Source organism: Phoxinus phoxinus (genome assembly GCF_949152265.1).
Source record: "Phoxinus phoxinus genome assembly, chromosome: 2".
Lineage (NCBI taxonomy): Eukaryota > Metazoa > Chordata > Actinopteri > Cypriniformes > Leuciscidae > Phoxinus > Phoxinus phoxinus.
The window spans coordinates 17749574-17768744 of record NC_136877.1 but is presented as its reverse complement, the minus strand read 5'-3'; the positions used below and the strand labels follow the sequence as shown (position 1 = coordinate 17768744).

Sequence of the window (19171 nt, the reverse complement as noted above, 5' to 3'; positions counted from 1 at the left end):
TCGACACAGAATGAGGAGCGTTCGGGGGAGGGGGGTAAAATGTGTGTGTGTGTGTGTATTTATGGCTTTAGGGTGGGTGGGGGGATTCCAAAAACCACAAATCAACAATATAGAACTGATGAAAATGCAAATAAACTTTGAAAAGCATCCGCGCACACAGGCAGCTCATTGGTTGCCCACTTGTTGTACAGCTCAAGATGCCAAAAAAAAAAAAAGAGATCCATGCTCCTGTTCTGCACAGCTTAAAAAATTAAAGCCCTGGCCGAGGTGGGGGGCTCTGTGTGTGTGTGTGTGTGTGTGTGTGTGTGTGTGTGTGTGTGTGTGTGTGTGTGTGTGTGTGTGTGTGTGTGTGTGTGTGTGAGAGAGGGATTCAGATCCTGATCCTGTCATTATAGGCAGCACTGCAGACTGGAGTCATCGCTAGAGCACAGGGCTGTGTGCGTGCATGTGTGTGTGTGTGTGTGTGTGTGTGCACTTTTTTTCTCCCATAATGCAGTGTGATAAGGATTGGCCTACATGGGGCTGAGAGAGTGGCGTCTGATGAAGGCTTGATTAGTGTGTTATCTACTCCTGAGCTGCTCCTGATGAAAGCTACTGACGGGAGAATGGCTGGGAAAACGGCAGACAGCTCCATCAAATGGCAGCTATGTTATGACATGACAGCCAGGACGTGGTGGATGGTAAGTTTGGTGCTTTTTGGAGCTTTTTTTTCCTTCACTTTTTTTCCCACCAATTTTTGAGTGACGTAACTCCTCCTTCAGTGCGAATCATAGCGTGTCTTAGAAAAGGTTTTGCGCAAGCAGTTGTTTGAATTTGAATTATTTTATCATTTGAAAAAGTTTACTGAGATATTTACAGAAGTAGGGTATACTAGAGTAAATACATGTTTTTTTTTGCATTTACTTCATTTTTTAGTGCTGTACTTCTATTTCTTTAACATTTATTAGAGCATGTTGCTGTTTGTAATCCTGCTTTATGCCCAGTCTTCTAATGTGTTGATATTGACTAAAGCGTGTGTTGTATGGGGATGTCACTGGTGTCACGTGAGGTCAGGAGCCCTTGACTGTCAGGAGGTCAAGGTTTTTTTTCCTTCTGTTTGTATACTCCGATCTATATGCTAGGTCATAGCTTACTTTTAATTACATTTAAAGTGTCTGTCCAAATTCTCTCTGTTTAGAGGATTTTGAGAGTTTGTCCGCGATGATCAGGGACCCCTGATGAAAATTAAGTTTTAAAGTGTTATAAGAAATCAGTTATTGGATGATGTTTTTTATAGTCGCTGCTCCGTTGATATTTCGGATAGTGACTTTCTTCCCTGGTTTTGGTCATGCCGTTAATGAACACTGTCGCTCAAAATGTGGTTTTGCTCTGCACTTGTTGACATTTTTCTCTCTGTTTGTCTATATTTTCTCCTGGCAGACAAAAGCCTCTTGTTTGAGCGTCACTTTCAATGAAGCTAAAGCTGGTTCTCATTCCGCTATGACTGTTAATTTTGCATCAAAAGTCATACTTTTTTTCCTTCTGTCAGCTGTCTTGTGAGTTAACAATTTATCATTGTGTTATTTCATAGGACAGTGGCAATAATTAGGGTGTAAAGGGATGCCTCTAGCCACTGTTTTAGATGTTTCATAACTACAAAAATGTTTAGAAATGAATAATCTTTTTTGCTCCAGACAAAGTCAGAAATTTAGTGGTAACGTACTTTACTCATTTGGACACAATTGTGTCAGTAATACACTTTCACACATACACTTTTGTATTTTCAGTTATGAGGTCATTCATTTTTGTGTAAACCTGAGGATCTTGTCTGAGCCATTAAAAGTCAACCCGGGTACTCAGAAAAAATTAAATAACAAATAAAACAAATAAAGAATAAATTGTATAATTATTATATGTAATTTAAAGTTACATTCTTTTTATGTAGGCTATTTGTTGAAGGACAACTGCAATAACCATCGTTCTGTGCTTTTCACAAAAGTTAACATTTGTCTGTTCTGGTTGTAGATATGCTAGGGTTAGGGTTACACATTATTGTACTGTTATATTATGTGATTTTTTTTTAAGACTTCATTATTTTTATATAATGCAGTTTTTTTAAATACTTTTTACTCAAAATGATTCAAAATGAATAAAGAAGGCAGCAATTAATTTAGTAACAGACACAAGTAAGGGACTACCTTTATGTTTAATCATTTTCAGGACAAATGTTACAGTACATGAATGTTATACAGTAGATATGTGTACATTACTAAGAAATGAAAATATGTCATGTGTTTACCACTGAATATTCTCTCTATGTATGGAAAATAATTAAACCAGACACACATTCTCCTTAGCTTTAGTTTCATTTTGACAGATGGGATGTTTTCATCCTTCACAATATCCAATGGAATATCTGAGTTTTATCAAGAATTTGGAACATAGCAGATTTCAAAATATTTTTCATAATGGTAAAAAAAGAAATAGAAAAACGTGGCACAACAAATTCATATAAAACACCTTAGATCTGGCATGGACTCACCTGCAGATGGACATAAGCATCTAAACAAGGACAAGGCCCAGACATGGTTCAGTTTGAAATGCTAACCACTAAGAAACTGGTGCAAAATGTCAGCACTGTCACAGATGCTGGGGTGAGCTACGCAGAGAGGAAAGCAGCATTTATCACTAATCCCTGTGGCCAACAGTTGTTCATTAAGGTATACACTACGGCCCCCCCTTTTTTGTTTATTGAGGGTCTTTTTTTTCCTGCAAGAGTCTCTCTGTCTGGCTTGCTTTGTGCAGCTGGGAGACTGATGTCAGTCTGCATGCAGCCTCCCAGCAATCTGGCCTTCAGACGATACTCCTGCTCTCCTGCCGAATGTGGGTCGAAGATTAGCATAATACCAACTAATCGTGAATAACATTAGCATTGAGTAAGGCAGTAATTAAAAGGATTAGCACTAGGGGAAGAAATAAATGAGGAAATTCTATGACAACTGTGTTTTTGATATTGATTGGATGACCACTGGGATCTGATGCTGAGGACTGTTGGTCAGATGATGAGAACACGTTGAGCGCTTATAATGGGCAGAGAAAGTAGCGCTGCTTATTTTAGAACTTGTTTAATTAATGATTGTTTGTTTTATGCCAGGTGTGGTGACTGTATTCTGTGAATGTTTTAATATGTACTAATTAAATGTATGTACAGTACATAAACAAGTTTTTGGTAAAGAACTTTGAGATGCTTAGCGTTTAACTCTTCAATGACCAGCATGTAAACTGATCACAACACGTGATTAGTGTCAGCTGACATATGACAGTACTAGTAGTGATGTTGCACTTTTAGATGGGTCACCTTGGTACTTTTGATTTAGACTCAAATCCCCGCACTGATCTATCTAGTAAATGGTATTATTTGTCTGGAAGCTAAACTCTCTCCATTATCACAGTGTTAATTATTCCGGATGTTGGGCACACCTCAGGTTTGTTTGATCATAGGGACCAATCTCGACTACTTCTAAATGCTTTCTGCAGACACTGTGTATTATTAGAGTAGCATGTTTAGAGTTTCTGCCACCATCATCTCACCATTTACCTCTAGTACTAAAAAACATTTAGGCATCTATACTATATTCTATATTAGTAAGATATAAAACATCTGAAACGCAAGTATCAAAGGCGAAACGCAAGTAACTTTGTGGGCGGATCACAAATCTAAAATGGGTTGGTCTGAAGTAGCTATTACTCATAGGTGTGGTTTGGGCGTAACGTGCAATAAACCAATCAGAACGTTATCTCATATTCCCTTTAAAAGCAGGCGTGCTTGTTCCATGGCGGATTGCTTTTATAATGGCGGATTTCCCAGGCACACGCAACGTACATGATGGTAAAGGTGATTTCGCAGTCTTCAGAATTTTGTTTCCTGGTTCTTGACGGATAACCCACTTTGTCAGGTGTCAAACAGGTTTGATCCGTCATTACTACATTTACATTTTGCATTTATTCTTTTAGCAGGCGCTTTTATCCAAAGCGACTTACAAATAAGAAACAATAGAAGCAATTAGCCTGAATAATTTGGGTAAATGTGTAAGTTAGATTTATGCCAAATTTTTCACATCTTCATGGACACCACAATGATTTCCCTTGTGTAGTAATATTTTTCCTAGTAATTATGTATGGTTTGCAAAAATGGGAACTGTCTGTGTAGATGAGAGAAGGAAAGTGTATGCATGTTGTGCACACGCTACATTATGGCCAAGCATGCTCCCTTAAAATAGCATCTGAATAACACGCCACTTTAGACTAGGTTTTTCCTGGTCTGTGGCGGAATTGTTTTCTGAAACTGCAAAATAGCAGCAGGGAACGTTTGCGCCAGAACACGTCTTCTCTTTTTGCTGAACCGCCCCCCGCGAGCGCAAGTTCATTCCCTAATTTACCGACGTGCGTCTGTGGATGGAAAAGTCCGCTGTGCGCTGGTGCAAAATAGGAATGATACATGCGTCGTGTACAAAGTCAATTGCTGGGTGCAAGATAGGGCCCTTAATGACAGTTAATTATTATTAGCAATATTCATACAGTGCCTGCCTTCCCCAAGCTTAAGGATATTCATATTATTACAGAGAAGAAAAAGGTTACATTTTATTTCGATAGTCCATTTTAGACATTCTACTAACTATAAGTACTAACAACTACATGTAATTTAACTCTCATCAATTTGCAAATACATATCAACTAACTCTCATTAGAGTATTAGTAGTATGCCGTTTTAGCTTACCGTAAATTGTTCCCAGAGTTACCCGTCGTAATTGCGTAATTTTTACTAGTAAGAATTCAATTAGAGAGCTCTACAATTAAATTATTACTAGTAAGGATTACAAATAAAGAGCTCTCTAATTCAATTCTTACTAGTGACAATTAATTAGAGAGCTCTACAAATGAATTTTTACTAGTCATATGTCTCCATTGACTTCCATTCATTTTTTTATTACGGAGCTCTACAATTGAATTCTTACTAGTAACAATTACAATTAGAGAGCTCTCTAATTCAATTCAATTCTTACTTCTCTCTTTAATGTGATTTTAAACCATTGAAGCGCAAGAAGACCCTCACGCTGTTTTCTTCAAGTACAAAAAACAAATCACATAGTCTTCCAGGGGACAGCCATCTTAAGATGAGATCATGAGAGGGAGAGCAGTAGGTCTTTGGGGTAGAGGGGAACTGCTGATGAATCCATTAAATCTTCTCTAGGTCAGTTATTCTGTTACAGTATGTTAGTGATGGGAAATTTCGAAACACTGCCTCATGAAGCTTCGAAATCTTTACAAATATTTTGTTTCGAATCAGTGGTTCGGTGCACGTATCAAACTACTAAAGTCACATGATTTTAGTAAACGAGGCATTAACGAGATATTACATCACAACTCTTTCAAAATGTTTCAAAATTTCAATGGTTCTGTCATAATTCCTGTCTTGTGTTCCCCTTGTCTTGTGTGGACTTTTTGTCATTTCCTGTCCTGTGCCATGTTTTGTAGTCCTTTGTAGTTTTTCTTGTTTATTAGTCTCAACAGGTGTTTCCTATTAACCACGCCCCCTTGTTATCTTGTTTAGCTTGTTTGCCTGTGTATTTAAGCCCTGTGTCTTGTTTCAGTCTTTGTGAGTTCTATATGTTGATTGTTCTGGTCCTGAGTCCTGTTCCCTAGTCTGTCTGTGTCAAGTTTTGAGTTTGTTTAAATAAATTGTGCTAAACTTGGATCGTGCTTCCTCCTTTTCAACCACAACGTTACAAGTTCATTGCTGCGGTTGAACTCTGTGAACCATGAATGATACGGACCTACTGAGATCAGCCCCCAAGTGGCGAGCCATTAAAAGTGTCTATGGTTTTTACCTGATTTCTGATCAAGTTGTAGACATTTGTAGACATTTTAATGAGATGTTTGTATAATTAAAAATAATAATAGTAGCCTAGTTAATGGTCTCTTATTCAGCTGAGCCAGCCATAGAAAAAATAAATGAATTAAACAAGCCATCCCAGGTGAAAAGGAAATATATTTAAAGTGTGCTTATTTTGATATACTTAATGTATTTTAAGTGTATTGTATTAATTGTGTATTAAATGTGTTATTTTGGAACAACTTCAAGTATACTAAATGTACTTTTATATGTATTTAAGTTCAATTTTAATGTAATAGTAATATATTTTAATATACTTAATTGTGTTAAAATGGAACTATTTTAAGTACATTTAGTGTAATTTAATAGCACTTCTTTAAATTGTATTTTTAATACATTTTAAATGTACTTTCGAAATACAACTTAAATATATTTTTAACATAATATTAATGTGTTCCCAGTATATTTTAAATATAATATCAGGTTATTAATAATGTATTAGTAGAACACTATAAGACCCACTATTAGTATATTTAAAAATATATTTTTGAACAAAACCATTCAGTATGAAAAAAATATATTTTAATGTATTAAAAATACAGTTAAAAATTATAATTCAGTTAAACACAGTAAAAACAATATTTGTATAAAACACACACAAACACTCTTTGAAAGATAGTAAACTTTAATGCACTACATTAGTACAGCAACATATGAAAATTAAACAAAATACATTAACATAAAATGCATTGATCTGCAGAAGTATTAAACAGAACAAAAAAAAAATGAACTTAAAGGAATAAGTTCAACAAAGTCAAACAAAGTGAAATACAATAGCTGCAAACAGTCCTTCATCCTTCAAGCGAATTGAAGTGATTGGTCTTGGAGTTTGCCTCATTGTTGCATTTTCTTCTGATCAGTGCTCGCACCTCAGACACTGTCGTGGTCGGAAACTGTTTGATCACAGTATCTATGAAAAGGGAAAAATATATATATATTTTTTTTAAATATTAAAGCAAAATTAACATCTGTTAAAAAAGTCACTGTTCCCTTTCGAAAGGGAACTTGCACTGCGTATCTAGGCGCCCCTTTTATACTTCTGGGTCGCACTAATAGTGTCATAGGTTGTCGCCAAATTCGTTTGCCGTGATTTTATAGCTTTTTAGACACCGGTTCACATGGAGGGCATTCCCCAAAGCGTCATCGATGCACTGTCTCATTCCCTGCTCTCAGGGAACAGTCGTAACCACAATTTTTTAATATGGCATGTAATGCTTAGTTCATATTTTAACAGAAGACATTCAATATAAAATGTTAATATAATGCAAAAAAGGAGTTAATAAAATATCTACATCAAATAGAACAAACATTAAGTCTTGCTGAACAACAGTGAGGTCTACATGTTATGACACTGTATCACAGCAAAAAAAAAACAGACAAGTATAATAATTATAATGTATAACAAATGCTAATCTTTATTTTTAGCATTATTATTTGTTTTAGTCAGCCCCCTTTGACTTCGAGAGCAAAAAAAAGTGATGTACAGAAACACATACGTCATGACCGAATCACCATTCAATAGTCCGGATTCAAAAATCTCTATAACAGAGGTGATATGAGATTAAACCATACTTACTACTAGAGATTCACCGATTACAATTGTATAGGCCGATTCCGATTTTTCACTGAGTTTGACCTGCCGATACCGATTTTAGCCGATTCCGATTAAATTTTCTTCTAAAATGATCGTTTTTATCAAGTTCATATATTTAAGTTCAGTAATTTCACTTAAATGACAAATAGGTAATTTTCATTGCCATTTAAAATAAATTACTGAACTTAAATATTCAAGCTTGATAAAAATGATCATTCTAGAAGAAAATTTCAGATGGCACTTAGAGGCTTAAGTTGCATCTGAACTCTTCATTTATTATTATTATTTTTTTTATTAAATAAAACACCATATACTTTTACCCAAACTGAATAATTAAAACAAGTTTAAATGGGTACATTTTCTACAAATATTTTTGTGTTCATTTTCTAGCCTACTCCAGTTCTTGTTAAACACACTAGACATGCACATTCTGTGCATTTTGGGCATTTTTTGTGTGAAATCATATTTATTTTGTCCATCAAAAGTGTGTTTTCACTTTAACGCACTCCTGCTCCGCGTATTTTTTCGGGCGTGAATGTCAATCAATGAGAGCATTCACACACAAAAAATAAAACCCGCTGCTCACGCTTGCGGTGTGAAACGGCCGTAATTCACGAGGTTTCCTACATGTGCGGTCCGTGTGCATGTCTGATTGCTGATGTTGTGCGATGTTAATCATATGGCGCCCGAGGTCATGGCCGATCACGTGAAAATCTGCCAATTCCGGTCACCAGCCGATCAATCGGTGCATCACTACTTACTACTCTCTTCTTCGCTTGTCTCTGCACTCAGTTTTTCTTCTATAGCAGCTAGTCTGAAAAACAACAAATAAAAAAAAGAGAGATTTATAAATATATATAAACATACACACATATAAGGCAGGCAAATTATGAAGAATGATTTGTTTTGTTTTTAAGAATGACAGTATGCTGAGTACAATGTACTTGGTGGGTAATATAATCAAAACCCTTCACAGACTCGGCAGTTTAGATACGCTCTCTTATAAGCATCCCTTTTAACAATTTAATCTTTGTACTTATTTGTAATTAGAAATATATATTAGAAAGTAATCAAAAAGGCAATAAGGTTGTCAAGCTTGAACAAATATAAACACCAATCAACACACACTACCATAATTGGCTGGTCAGCTCAAGACAAAGGTAACTATATTCATAACATGTTTTTTCAAACTTTTTATAATTTACATCATAACAATGAAGCCAAATTCTTCAGGAAATCAGAAATAAATACACAGCTTCAGCAAATAAAAATTATATTAATATAATGATGTACATATTATAATAACTAATTCATTTTTTTGAAGATGCATTGGACAATGTTTTATAGTTGTTTTAAGACAGATAAATGTCTCCACATAGATTTTAAACAGATTCATCAAAGACTTTAGACTTTGACAGTGCATAAGTTGCTAGAATTCAGTGTCAGCATCATGTTACAGCGGTTAAAGTCAGTATCCCACGTGCAAGTCATATTAGCAAATGCATAGCAGACCTTTCCACCTAGGAAAACAACTAAACAGTGAGATAGTTATTTATGCAAACAGCAACTAAAACTTAACGTTACCAGTAACTTCGAGTCTGCTTCAACTTTGACTTGAAAATCTTGGCTCTGATTGGGCAAATTGAATGTAGCTAAACTGAAAAAGACATGATGTTACACTTTGTGCCAAAAATACGAAATGGTGTCTTGATCACTCACCCTTAAGTAGTTCCAAACCATTTAAGACTTTCGTTAATCTTCGAAAGAAAAACTGACTTTCATATCCCTCCGATGAACGATTCACCAGATCTGTTCACGTTTCAAAAAGTGAATCGCAAAAAACATCACCCAATCCATATTAATCGCGTGGTTTCCTCCAAGTCCTCTAAAGAAACACGATCGCTATAAATATTTTAACAGTTTAAATTTAAACGTCTAAATTTAATCACATTCAAGGACCGCATGCAGCAACTGAAGATCTGAGTGAGATGCATGCGAGCGCATTATCATAAGAACCAATCACAGCCATTCAACGCCTCTGGAACCAATCAGGACTAGTCACGTGTGTTATGCGCATTGTTCAAATTTAAACAAGAACAACACCTTTTTGGAAATTAACATTTCTTTGGAAAATGTATCTATGATGCATTTCAAAAAATATGATGCAGAAATTATTGTGGGAATTTCAGTAGTACAAAATATCATGTAATAGACAACAGCCTTAAGTAGCCTTTTACAACAAACAAGTAAAAGTGAAAAAATAATAATTTTAAGCTTTGCAATGCTAATAATAGTTGACAAATGTTTCTAATACATTATAAGTTGGTATATATTGTAAAAAAAAAAAAAAAATTATATTAAAATGATAAAAACATAAATAATTAAACTATATTGCAGTAGGCCTAAGTGTTTATAAAGTACATACATTTTAAACACACTAAAAGCTTAATCATTTTGCTGTTCTTACACAAAGTACACATAAAATGTAGGCTACTTTCAGTAAGAGCAACATATGCATGTTTTCTTTAAATACACTAAAACTTCACTAAAAGTATGGTTGCACTTAGCATATTTCTTAAAAGTGTAACTAAGCATATATTTATTACCAAATACTTCTAGTACACTTTTAAGAAATATATTTAAAGTATGCTTGTAATTAGCATATTTATTAAAAGTATAATTAAATATATATTTATTACCAATGTACTACTAGTATACTGTTTATAAATATATTTAAAGTATGCTTGTATTAGCATATTTATTAAAAGTATACTTAAATATATATTTATTACCAATGTACTACTAGTATAATGTTTATAAATATATTTAAAGTATGCTTGTAATTAGCATATTTATTAAAAGTATACTTAAATATATATTTATTACCAATGTACTATTAGTATACTGTTTATAAATATATTTAAAGTATGTTTTTAATTAGCATATTTATTAAAAGTATACTTAAATATATATTTATTACCAATGTACTATTAGTATACTGTTTATAAATATATTTAAAGTATGCTTTTAATTAGCATATTTATTAAAAGTATACTTAAATATATATTTATTACCAATGTACTACTAGTATATTTTTTATAAATATATTAAAATGCAATTCAATGTATTTTAAATGCACTTTAAATAAGCATGTTGGAAATACAAATGTATTATAAACATACTATTTGAATTTCAAATATATTTTTAATACATTTAATACTACGTCTTTTTCACCTGGGATGGAAATTGCTAAAAGAACACATATATGTAATTATATTAGATGATTAGTTAATTGCATTTGATAGATTATACTTTTAATAAAACATTTGCAATGGATTTATAAAAACTGTTTTTTATGTTTGGCCTGAGTTTTTGTTGCATTTAAACTGTTTTGATCAGCAGGTATCAGAATGCTTGTTTAGATGTTTATAATGCTTTGAAACAGTGAATCATCTTGCAAAGCAATTGGTTCAATTCATTAGAAGCTTTGAAAAGATTTGTTTCTCCCATCACTTTACCGTATGCAAGCACAGAGAGAGCAGAGGCTTGGGTCCAAGACAGAAATCTTAATTTATTTACATAACTATACTTCTACATTAATATAAGGCAAAGATCTGACTGAAGAACACTAATATAGAGCACCGTAAAATAGATGATAACCGACAAGTAACTGAACTCAACAGGAGGTATAAATAGAGATGGTCTCATTATTGGGAGATACAAGGATTTGTAGCTCTACCATTAGAGAAAGCATAACAGCTAACTTGGATAATGTGTGCCTTGATAACCAGACACATTACAGCCTTGACGTATTTGAATTTCATTCAGAGTTGTGCGATAGTTGATCCCATAGAAATTAATGATACCTGTTGTGCAATTGTCCGTGACTTCCCTTATAAAACAGCATTTCTTTTTTCGGGCTAAACTCTAAAAATAGATAAATCTAAAATGTTTAAGAGCTGTTGAAGATTAAGATAAGCCGTTTTCCCACAAAAGCAGTTTATTCAGCGTAGAAAAACCTCTCCTCCATGACATACATAAAAAAAAAACGGCCTCTGGTCTCCTTTCCTGCGTAACACATCGTAATAGCAGGCTTTATGCGCTTTTTCTGCTAACCTTGCAGGTTTGCCTTTAATTAGCTTTAGTATAAATACAGAATTCACATTTGAAACAATTTTTTTTAAAATTTGTAATTGTTTTGGGTGTTCATTTATACGACAACAGCGTTTTGAGTGCCTGAAAACTAAAACTTTTGTAAACGGTTTTCAAAGTGCAAGTTTTTGAAAACGGTCTCCGTGTAAACAACAAAAACACGAATCTCTGAAAATGATGACGTATTACATAAGCGTATTACATGTTTAATCTATAGGGTTTCATCGCCATCTAATGTCCTGGCAGCAGAATACAGACTTTTTAGGCCTTGTTTACACGAGAACGCTCGCGGGTGAAAATGTAAAAATGTTTTATCGGATATGCCTTTCGTTTACACGGCGACGGCGTTTTTGGGGCTTAAAAACCCCAAAAAGTGGAAATCTTAAAAACGCTCCACCATTGCGTTCCCGTCTAAAGGGTAAAAACGGTAAAAAAGCAAAAGTCTGCTAAACAGTGAAGGCGTCGTGTACGTGTTTACGTCACAGGCATGCGCCAGTACAGGAAAATAACAAAACATTATCAAACTAATATAGCATTAATTTAATTGACAAAAAAAAAAATTCTGTAATTTTTGAGCGACACACAAAGAGCACCGAGGGTTAAAGCAGCAGCTTTACCGTATTAAACATGAAAAACTGTCAGCGTCTCTTTCACTTTCAGTGCTTCACATTGTCACCTAGCCGCCTGGAGTGCACACTACATAGAATTTCACACACTTTTGCATCACCATATGCACGCAGATTTCCCCCCATAACGCTCGTCTAATCGCAGAATAAAAAGTGATAACGCAACGCCACTTTTGCGTTTTCTCTTCAGATCGTTTCCGTGTAAACATAGCCTTAGTCATTTTTGCAGATCCATGAATGAGGATCGTTTTGACAATAGTTTGACAATGGTCTGTACGCGCAGAACTCAGGCATATCGTTGTCGTGTAAACATACCCTAAATGAGTGTATAACAAGGGACAGGTGAACACAATAGGTTACTATGGTAACAAACAGGCACACAATAGGGCACTATTTAAGGGTACAGTCATTTGTTGTGGTGTCCGAAACCATAGTGGACGTTATTGAGGGTACTCATTCAATCCCACAATGCACCGCAATAATGAGTGTACAACCGATGTACGCTCAATGGCTAGAGAATACCTTTAAAGCACTGTGAGGGTTGTGCCGATTAAATTCCTGCGTCTTGCAAAGAAGATGGCGCCCACAACTGTATCATCTATATATACACTAATATTTAAGTTGTTTAAAAGTGTAGGGACACTGACTCAATTACATCATTCGCAGTGCTTCATGGGAGTGGGCAGGTGCTAAACGTTATTTTGGCACAATTTGCTTTTTGTTTGTCTTATTGGTGGAGATTTCTTTGCAGCATCCTGGTTAATAGTTTCCCACCAGGACTTGTGCTGTTAAATGCGATTACTGACGGGTTTGGCTAAAGCATATTTCATTGATTAACAAATAGGTTGGTCTGAAGTAGCTATTACTCATAGTATAGGTGTGGTTTGGGCGTAACGATTTGATTAACTCATAGCTCACAGTAGGTCTGTCTTTAATGGTTTGTAAGTTATCTTTTAGTAAATCAATTCCCTTATGGAGAAAATTAATGGGATTTTTACCGAAACTATTATTACTATTTAACACTACCTACAACTATTAACTATTTACCGAAACTTCCGAAACTCGACTGTTGCCATTGACAATTGCCATCCTGGATGGTAAAGTGTCTATTGGATGTGCACTTTAGAATCTCGGCAGAAGTAGAAAGTCATCTAGGTATTATTCACTTACTGTTTTATGAATTCTGTGAATTTGGACATCCTTCTCTGTTTACATACTGTTTTTTTTCCCACTATATACCAAGTAAGCATATTCAGAATGCAACCTGATGATACCTTTAAGACTGTTAAGGAAAGGAGATCATGCTTTCAGTCCTTTGGGAACACTGGGCAAGTGAATGTGGTACTCTCACATGTAGAGCATGTGCACGTGGGGACTATCTTTAAAAAGATTTGAAAAGGCTTACCGGTATATGGGTATGCATCAGTTATCTTATCTTTTAGAGATCAGATGTGGAGCATTTTGAAGAGAATGATCGACCAGGGGTTCTTTAACTGCTACAGCGATGTGTAGCCATGCCTGACAAATATCTGCTTAGGGCAATTAGGAAACAAAAGGCCTCTTTGTTCTAAACGGGGTTGGGGGGGTCGATGAGGGGACGGTAAGAAAGAAAGAAAGAAGGCTTGAGAGAGGAAAAAGAGAAGCGTCAAGGTATGGGCCAGAACTGCTGCATGGAGGAATGGTGTATAGATGTACTTGACCACTTATATTAACTGATCTCAGAGCATAAATGAAGATCATGAATTAAGGTCATCAATAGTGTGTTTAGTAAAGGCTTTTAAGAGTTTAATGTTAATTCTGAAGGACCACTATCGTCAAATACGATTGACAATTAGCATACAGTTTGGACTGCTATGGTTCTGTTCTGGGAAAGAACTCCCTGCGCATCCATGCAGCCCTAGCATGGATAAGAGCCGGGAGAGCAATAACCCGCCTTAGGGTAAACAGAACAGAACCAACATGAATGTATGCAGATATCATTAATTCAAGATTTTAAAGTAAAACATAATTCGATGAGAGTCAACTGATGCGAGCTTGACTAATGTGACCTGCCAGAACTGACCCTGCGCTTGATTTCCGTCAGATCAATTCAATTCAATCTACATGTATTTGCATAGCGCTTTTCACAATAGCTGCATATCATTTCAAAGCAGCTTTACAGAAAATGCATGTCAACATTACAATTTAGAGTGATCTATTATCAGAGCTGACTGTTATGTATGTTATTTTAAAATGTTGAAGCACTTATTTTATGGTATTTTTTACTTACATTTTTATTCGTACTGTGTTGTATTGTTGTTTGTTTCTGTATTTTTAGTTATTGTAAAGCACATTGGACAACGTGGCTTGTATTTAATTGTGCTATATAAATATATTGCCATTAAAAAATTTATTTCAGCAAGGTACATATACAAATCATGCAGTCAGCTAACAATGTATTAAATTTAAGGCAGAAACAATGAGCTCATTGAAGTAATAAATTACAAGTTGTTTTATTATAGAAATTTTGTATTGGTGCATGTTGATTTACAGTTAAGACCTCGCAGGAGTTGGAGTCATCTACATTGTTCAGTCTAGATCAGAAAGTGTTTTTATTTTATTTTTTAAAAAGCTCATTAATATCAACAAAATTATTTTAGAAAAAGTCACTAATTCATTCAATTCACGCGTTGCTTACAAACCTAAATGCCTAAAAGACCTGTGGATATATAGTGATTATATTATTTATTGTTTATACCTGCAGCATTTTCCCTAAACCGTTACCTGAGAAGAGTCAACAACATAATCTACAAGTATTAAAACTCTAGACAGGGCTACTGTTAAAATATATATTTATTTATTTTTCTCACAAAGAATGAGGCTTTAAGTATTTCATGTTTATTAATCTGGCTGTAGTTGCTTAACTTCATTTATGCTTCAGTGCCAAGTGATAATAAAATATTGAAAAATACACAAAGTCATCTTATCTACAGACATACAAGTTAAACATTTTAATGTAAATTGACTGTCTTACTGATGCCAACATGATACAACAATAGTCCAGTGTAGTATGTTCACAGTGGACGTTTAAACACCATAATTGTTATGGTATGATCGGATTTTCATCACCTCTACAGAGAATCTAACTTCTGTACTCTTAAATTTTTATTGTAATTTCTAATTTCTCTGCTCTAATTTATAGTAATTTACTCTAAATACTGAACTCGATATTGCACATGTCGACATTATTGGTAATCCTATCATTCATACCCTTTCACAGACTTTTAATGTGGTGTGATCACAAGAAAACAACTTGTGTTTGTGGATGAAACCCTGTTTAGTGAAAATGAAAGATCAAAAATCAGACCGCGAAGCTTCTATAGTTGTGGCTAATGAAGATGCACATTATTACAGGAACATGTGTTCAGAGACCAGACAAAGGCCTGCAGGGATGCACATTTCATGCGACATAGGTGCATGCTTGTCCTGTCAGTCAAGACCCATTGAAGTGAGGAGTGAGACAGATGCACATAGAGAGAGAAAGCAAGTACACAGCAGTTTTGCCTGACTCTTCTGTGGAGGCCTGCTGCTTCTTTCTCAAAGCTGAAGGATTTGCAATGCATGCATGGGTGTGTGTGTGTGTGTGTGTGTGTGTGTGTGTGTGTGTGTGTGTGTGTGTGTGTGTGTGTGTGTGTGTGTGTGTGTGTGTGTGTGTGTGTGTGTGTGTGTGTGTGTGTGTGTGTGTGTGTGTGTGTGTGTGTGTGTGTGTGTGTGTGTGTGTGTGTGAATGGAACGCAATGGTTTTGGCAGAATTCCATGTTTACTATAAGCTTTCTCCTTGTTTATTTGAGTGTGCGTCTCGTTGTTGCTCTTGTTCTTGGTTGCTGGCTTGTGGTGGCGAGGAATAAGGACAATCTTTCATGGTTACAGGTGCATAAGAGCTCCCTCTGCATGATTTTGAGTGTGTGTTTTTTTTGTTTTGGTTTGTTTGTTTTTATATGTAAGTGTGTGATATTTCTTTCAAGACTGGATCACAAGCCAAAGAGAAAGAAAACAAGAAAACTAACATTAAATAAAAATCACATTGTAACAAAGGACATGTGCATGTTTCTTTAAGTGAATGTGTAAAAGAAAAAATTAATTAAAATAATAATAATAATTAACTAACAATACTTCGATTGGTTTGGGTAATTATTGATTAATTTTCACAGCATTTCTACTGAATAACATTATCTTGCCCCTTTAGTCTCTGCCATCTCAGTAACAGTCAGAAATAGCGGTGTCTAGAATTACTACAGGTGCAGTAGTCTCAAACGAACACAGTAAGGTAATTAATCAGTCTTCATCTCTGCCAAGTTTTCCTTGATCCATTTGTAGGCAGTGGTTTTATATACATAGTCATTTGCTGCCCTCTGGTGCCTAAATCATCGGGTGCGTACAGATTAAAACTGCACTTACAGAAACATAGTTAAAACATATCAGGCAGATGTTGGTTATGGTTAAAATTATGGTCCACTTTGCCATCACTTTGAAATGAAAAAAAAGTAGGCTATATTAAAAAGTAAAAGTAGGAATGGACACGAATTATTTTAAATAAATAGAGGTGTATAATGCTACCAAGTAGACAGGCATAAATAGGCTGCTAGGCTATAATGTCACATTTTATGTGATTTACACTGAATTTCATTTAGCGTTTTCATGAGCACATAATTGTGTCTCTCAAAAGAACAGCCTGACAGAGTAAATGTTTGCCGTGACCCGGATTCGAACCGGGGTTGCTGCGGCCACAACGCAGAGTACTAACCACTATACGATCACGGCACATTGCTGGTACGCCACACAGCCGACAGATCTCCACCGCATCCTTGTGGCCTGAATGGAAACTGCGTTGTATATACACTTCCCAATATAACTTCTATGACTAGGTTTACCTAAATCGTTATCGCTCTCTTCTGCCTTCGACAAACGAGGTTATTTGAAAATTGTAAAATCGACAAAGAGCAAATATTTGATTCTGCTTACGTTTTTATAACCAAAAGTAGGCTAATAACCAGCATTTTTCGTGCTGTTTAAAAGTTCCTACGATTTTTTTTCAGTGAAGGTTGTGCAGGTTATTATAATCATGTCAGTTTGAGTGTAGGCTAGATAGACCGACAACCGCAATGTTCTCAAACAATATGTTGCAAGCCAGATGTACCCTGACACGTTGTGGCTATTACTATCACTATAAATCACGTACAAGTGTAAAAGTCACTGCTTTCCTTAATATCCTGCCGTGACCCGGATTCGAACCGGGGTTGCTGCGGCCACAACGCAGAGTACTAACCACTATACGATCACGGCGAGCTATGACAGCAGTTGAAATTCGTCAATCAGCAGTCACACTAGACTAGGTTTTATGGTGTAACCCTATAAAAACAGAGCAAGGATATTGTTATTAATAGTATCAATGTTAGAACATAATACCTCCGAACAAATATGTCATTATGAGACGTCATTAGGCCTACATTAGCCTATGTCAAAATCTGCGGACTTTATTTAATGTTTCACGTCTGGCTTCAGGCGGCTATGATGGCACTCCGTGATATTGTTTTTAAAGTAGGACTATTAAACCGCAAAATTAAAGCGAATAAATTGTCAAAACAGCTGTTACAAGGCAAGAGTTACAGGTTTCTACGCCATTATAAGGAGACAAATTGTTTTTTGGAACGAGTGAATGAATGGAACTTGAACAGTGCATGAGCGAGGTCACTGGCGTGTGCTCATGTGAGTTTCACAGCTCCTGCATTCTCACGTTCGAGGAGGATTCAGTCTACTGACGTACTGACGTTATTTAGTAAATTAGGCTATGAAAATGCGTCTGGAAAAAGTGTTCATCTAATAGCCTATATACCTACACTATGATTTGTTTCACATCACCCCGCTTGGAATAGGCCCGCTGATACAAATATGGCATTGTGGTGCAATATGAAAAAGCGTTCCGACAATTAGGCTAATAATCATATTTTTAGGCTATCTGTCCACTTAAAAGCAAAGACACTAAAAGAAGACTCAGTAAATAGGCTACCAATAGGCTGTCTATCAGAATATTCGACAAACGCTTTAGCCTTCCTGGTTTGCAATTTTGCACCGAGCAAAACATGATGAATTTAGCACTGCAGAGAGCTGGTCGATACATAGCCTATAAAATATTAAATGAAAGTACATCCTGAATTTGAATGGTCATCAATTGTTCTCAAAATAAGTTAATTTTTTATCTTTCACATATTTCTCATTCCACACAATAATCTTGTTCAAAAAAAAAAAAAAATACATTATTCACCTTGAGAGCCTGCGCAATATGAAAATGATTTACCCTTATTTCATGTTCATAGGCCTATAGGCCTACTCCTGTGAATATAACTTGAGAAGTTCACAAACATGATACATGGAAATAATAAATAATGGAAAACATAATATAGTTTTATAAATACAAATTAGTGCAGTTTTTAATTGCACAGTGAAACCCAGGTGTAATTCTTTAACACAAGACTAACATCCAAACCCATCGTGACTGCACTTTATCCTTGGTTAGAATACTTTTTTTTAAAGCACAATAAATGTCCATTGTGTTTTTCATTCTTATAAAAAGAGAAACACTAGTCCTGACTATGCCTTGACTGAACATATCTAATCTTATTGATATAAACAATTTTTTTTATTTTTTATTAATTATTGGTTAACATAGATATTTTTAATTCTGGCTCAAAACAAAGCACCATAATAAATGTGTCATTTATTGATATTATAATACATCTAGAAAACCTGCTAATTCATGGGAAATAAGCACTTAAAGGCGTTGTCTCGGAGTGAAATGCTAAAATTGAAATCATATGGGCTATTAAGCTA

The 19171-nt window shown here is 35.2% G+C and overlaps 1 protein-coding gene and 1 long non-coding RNA gene across 5 annotated transcripts in view; one reads left to right on the top strand and one right to left on the bottom strand.

The window, feature by feature from the left end:
• Positions 1–503: 503 nt before the first annotated feature.
• LOC306994530 (nuclear factor 1 B-type-like) overlaps positions 504–19171 on the top strand; it is a 114800-nt gene continuing 96132 nt past the window's right edge. For 2 of the 4 annotated variants that reach the window (XM_079605092.1, XM_079605084.1), the window contains exon 1: positions 525–680. In XM_079605092.1, the coding sequence (XP_079461218.1) occupies positions 585–680 (96 nt within the window). In that variant the 5' untranslated portion in view covers positions 525–584. Of the gene's footprint in view, positions 681–19171 lie in introns of all 4 variants that reach the window. The other 2 variants (XM_079605087.1, XM_079605093.1) reach the window with 2 other exon arrangements.
• On the bottom strand, positions 6708–9384 carry LOC306994532. The gene is made up of 3 exons (XR_013796696.1): positions 9246–9384; positions 8288–8340; positions 6708–6842 (listed from the first exon to the last, which is right to left on the bottom strand). It is a non-coding gene; the product is annotated as an uncharacterized lncRNA (long non-coding RNA).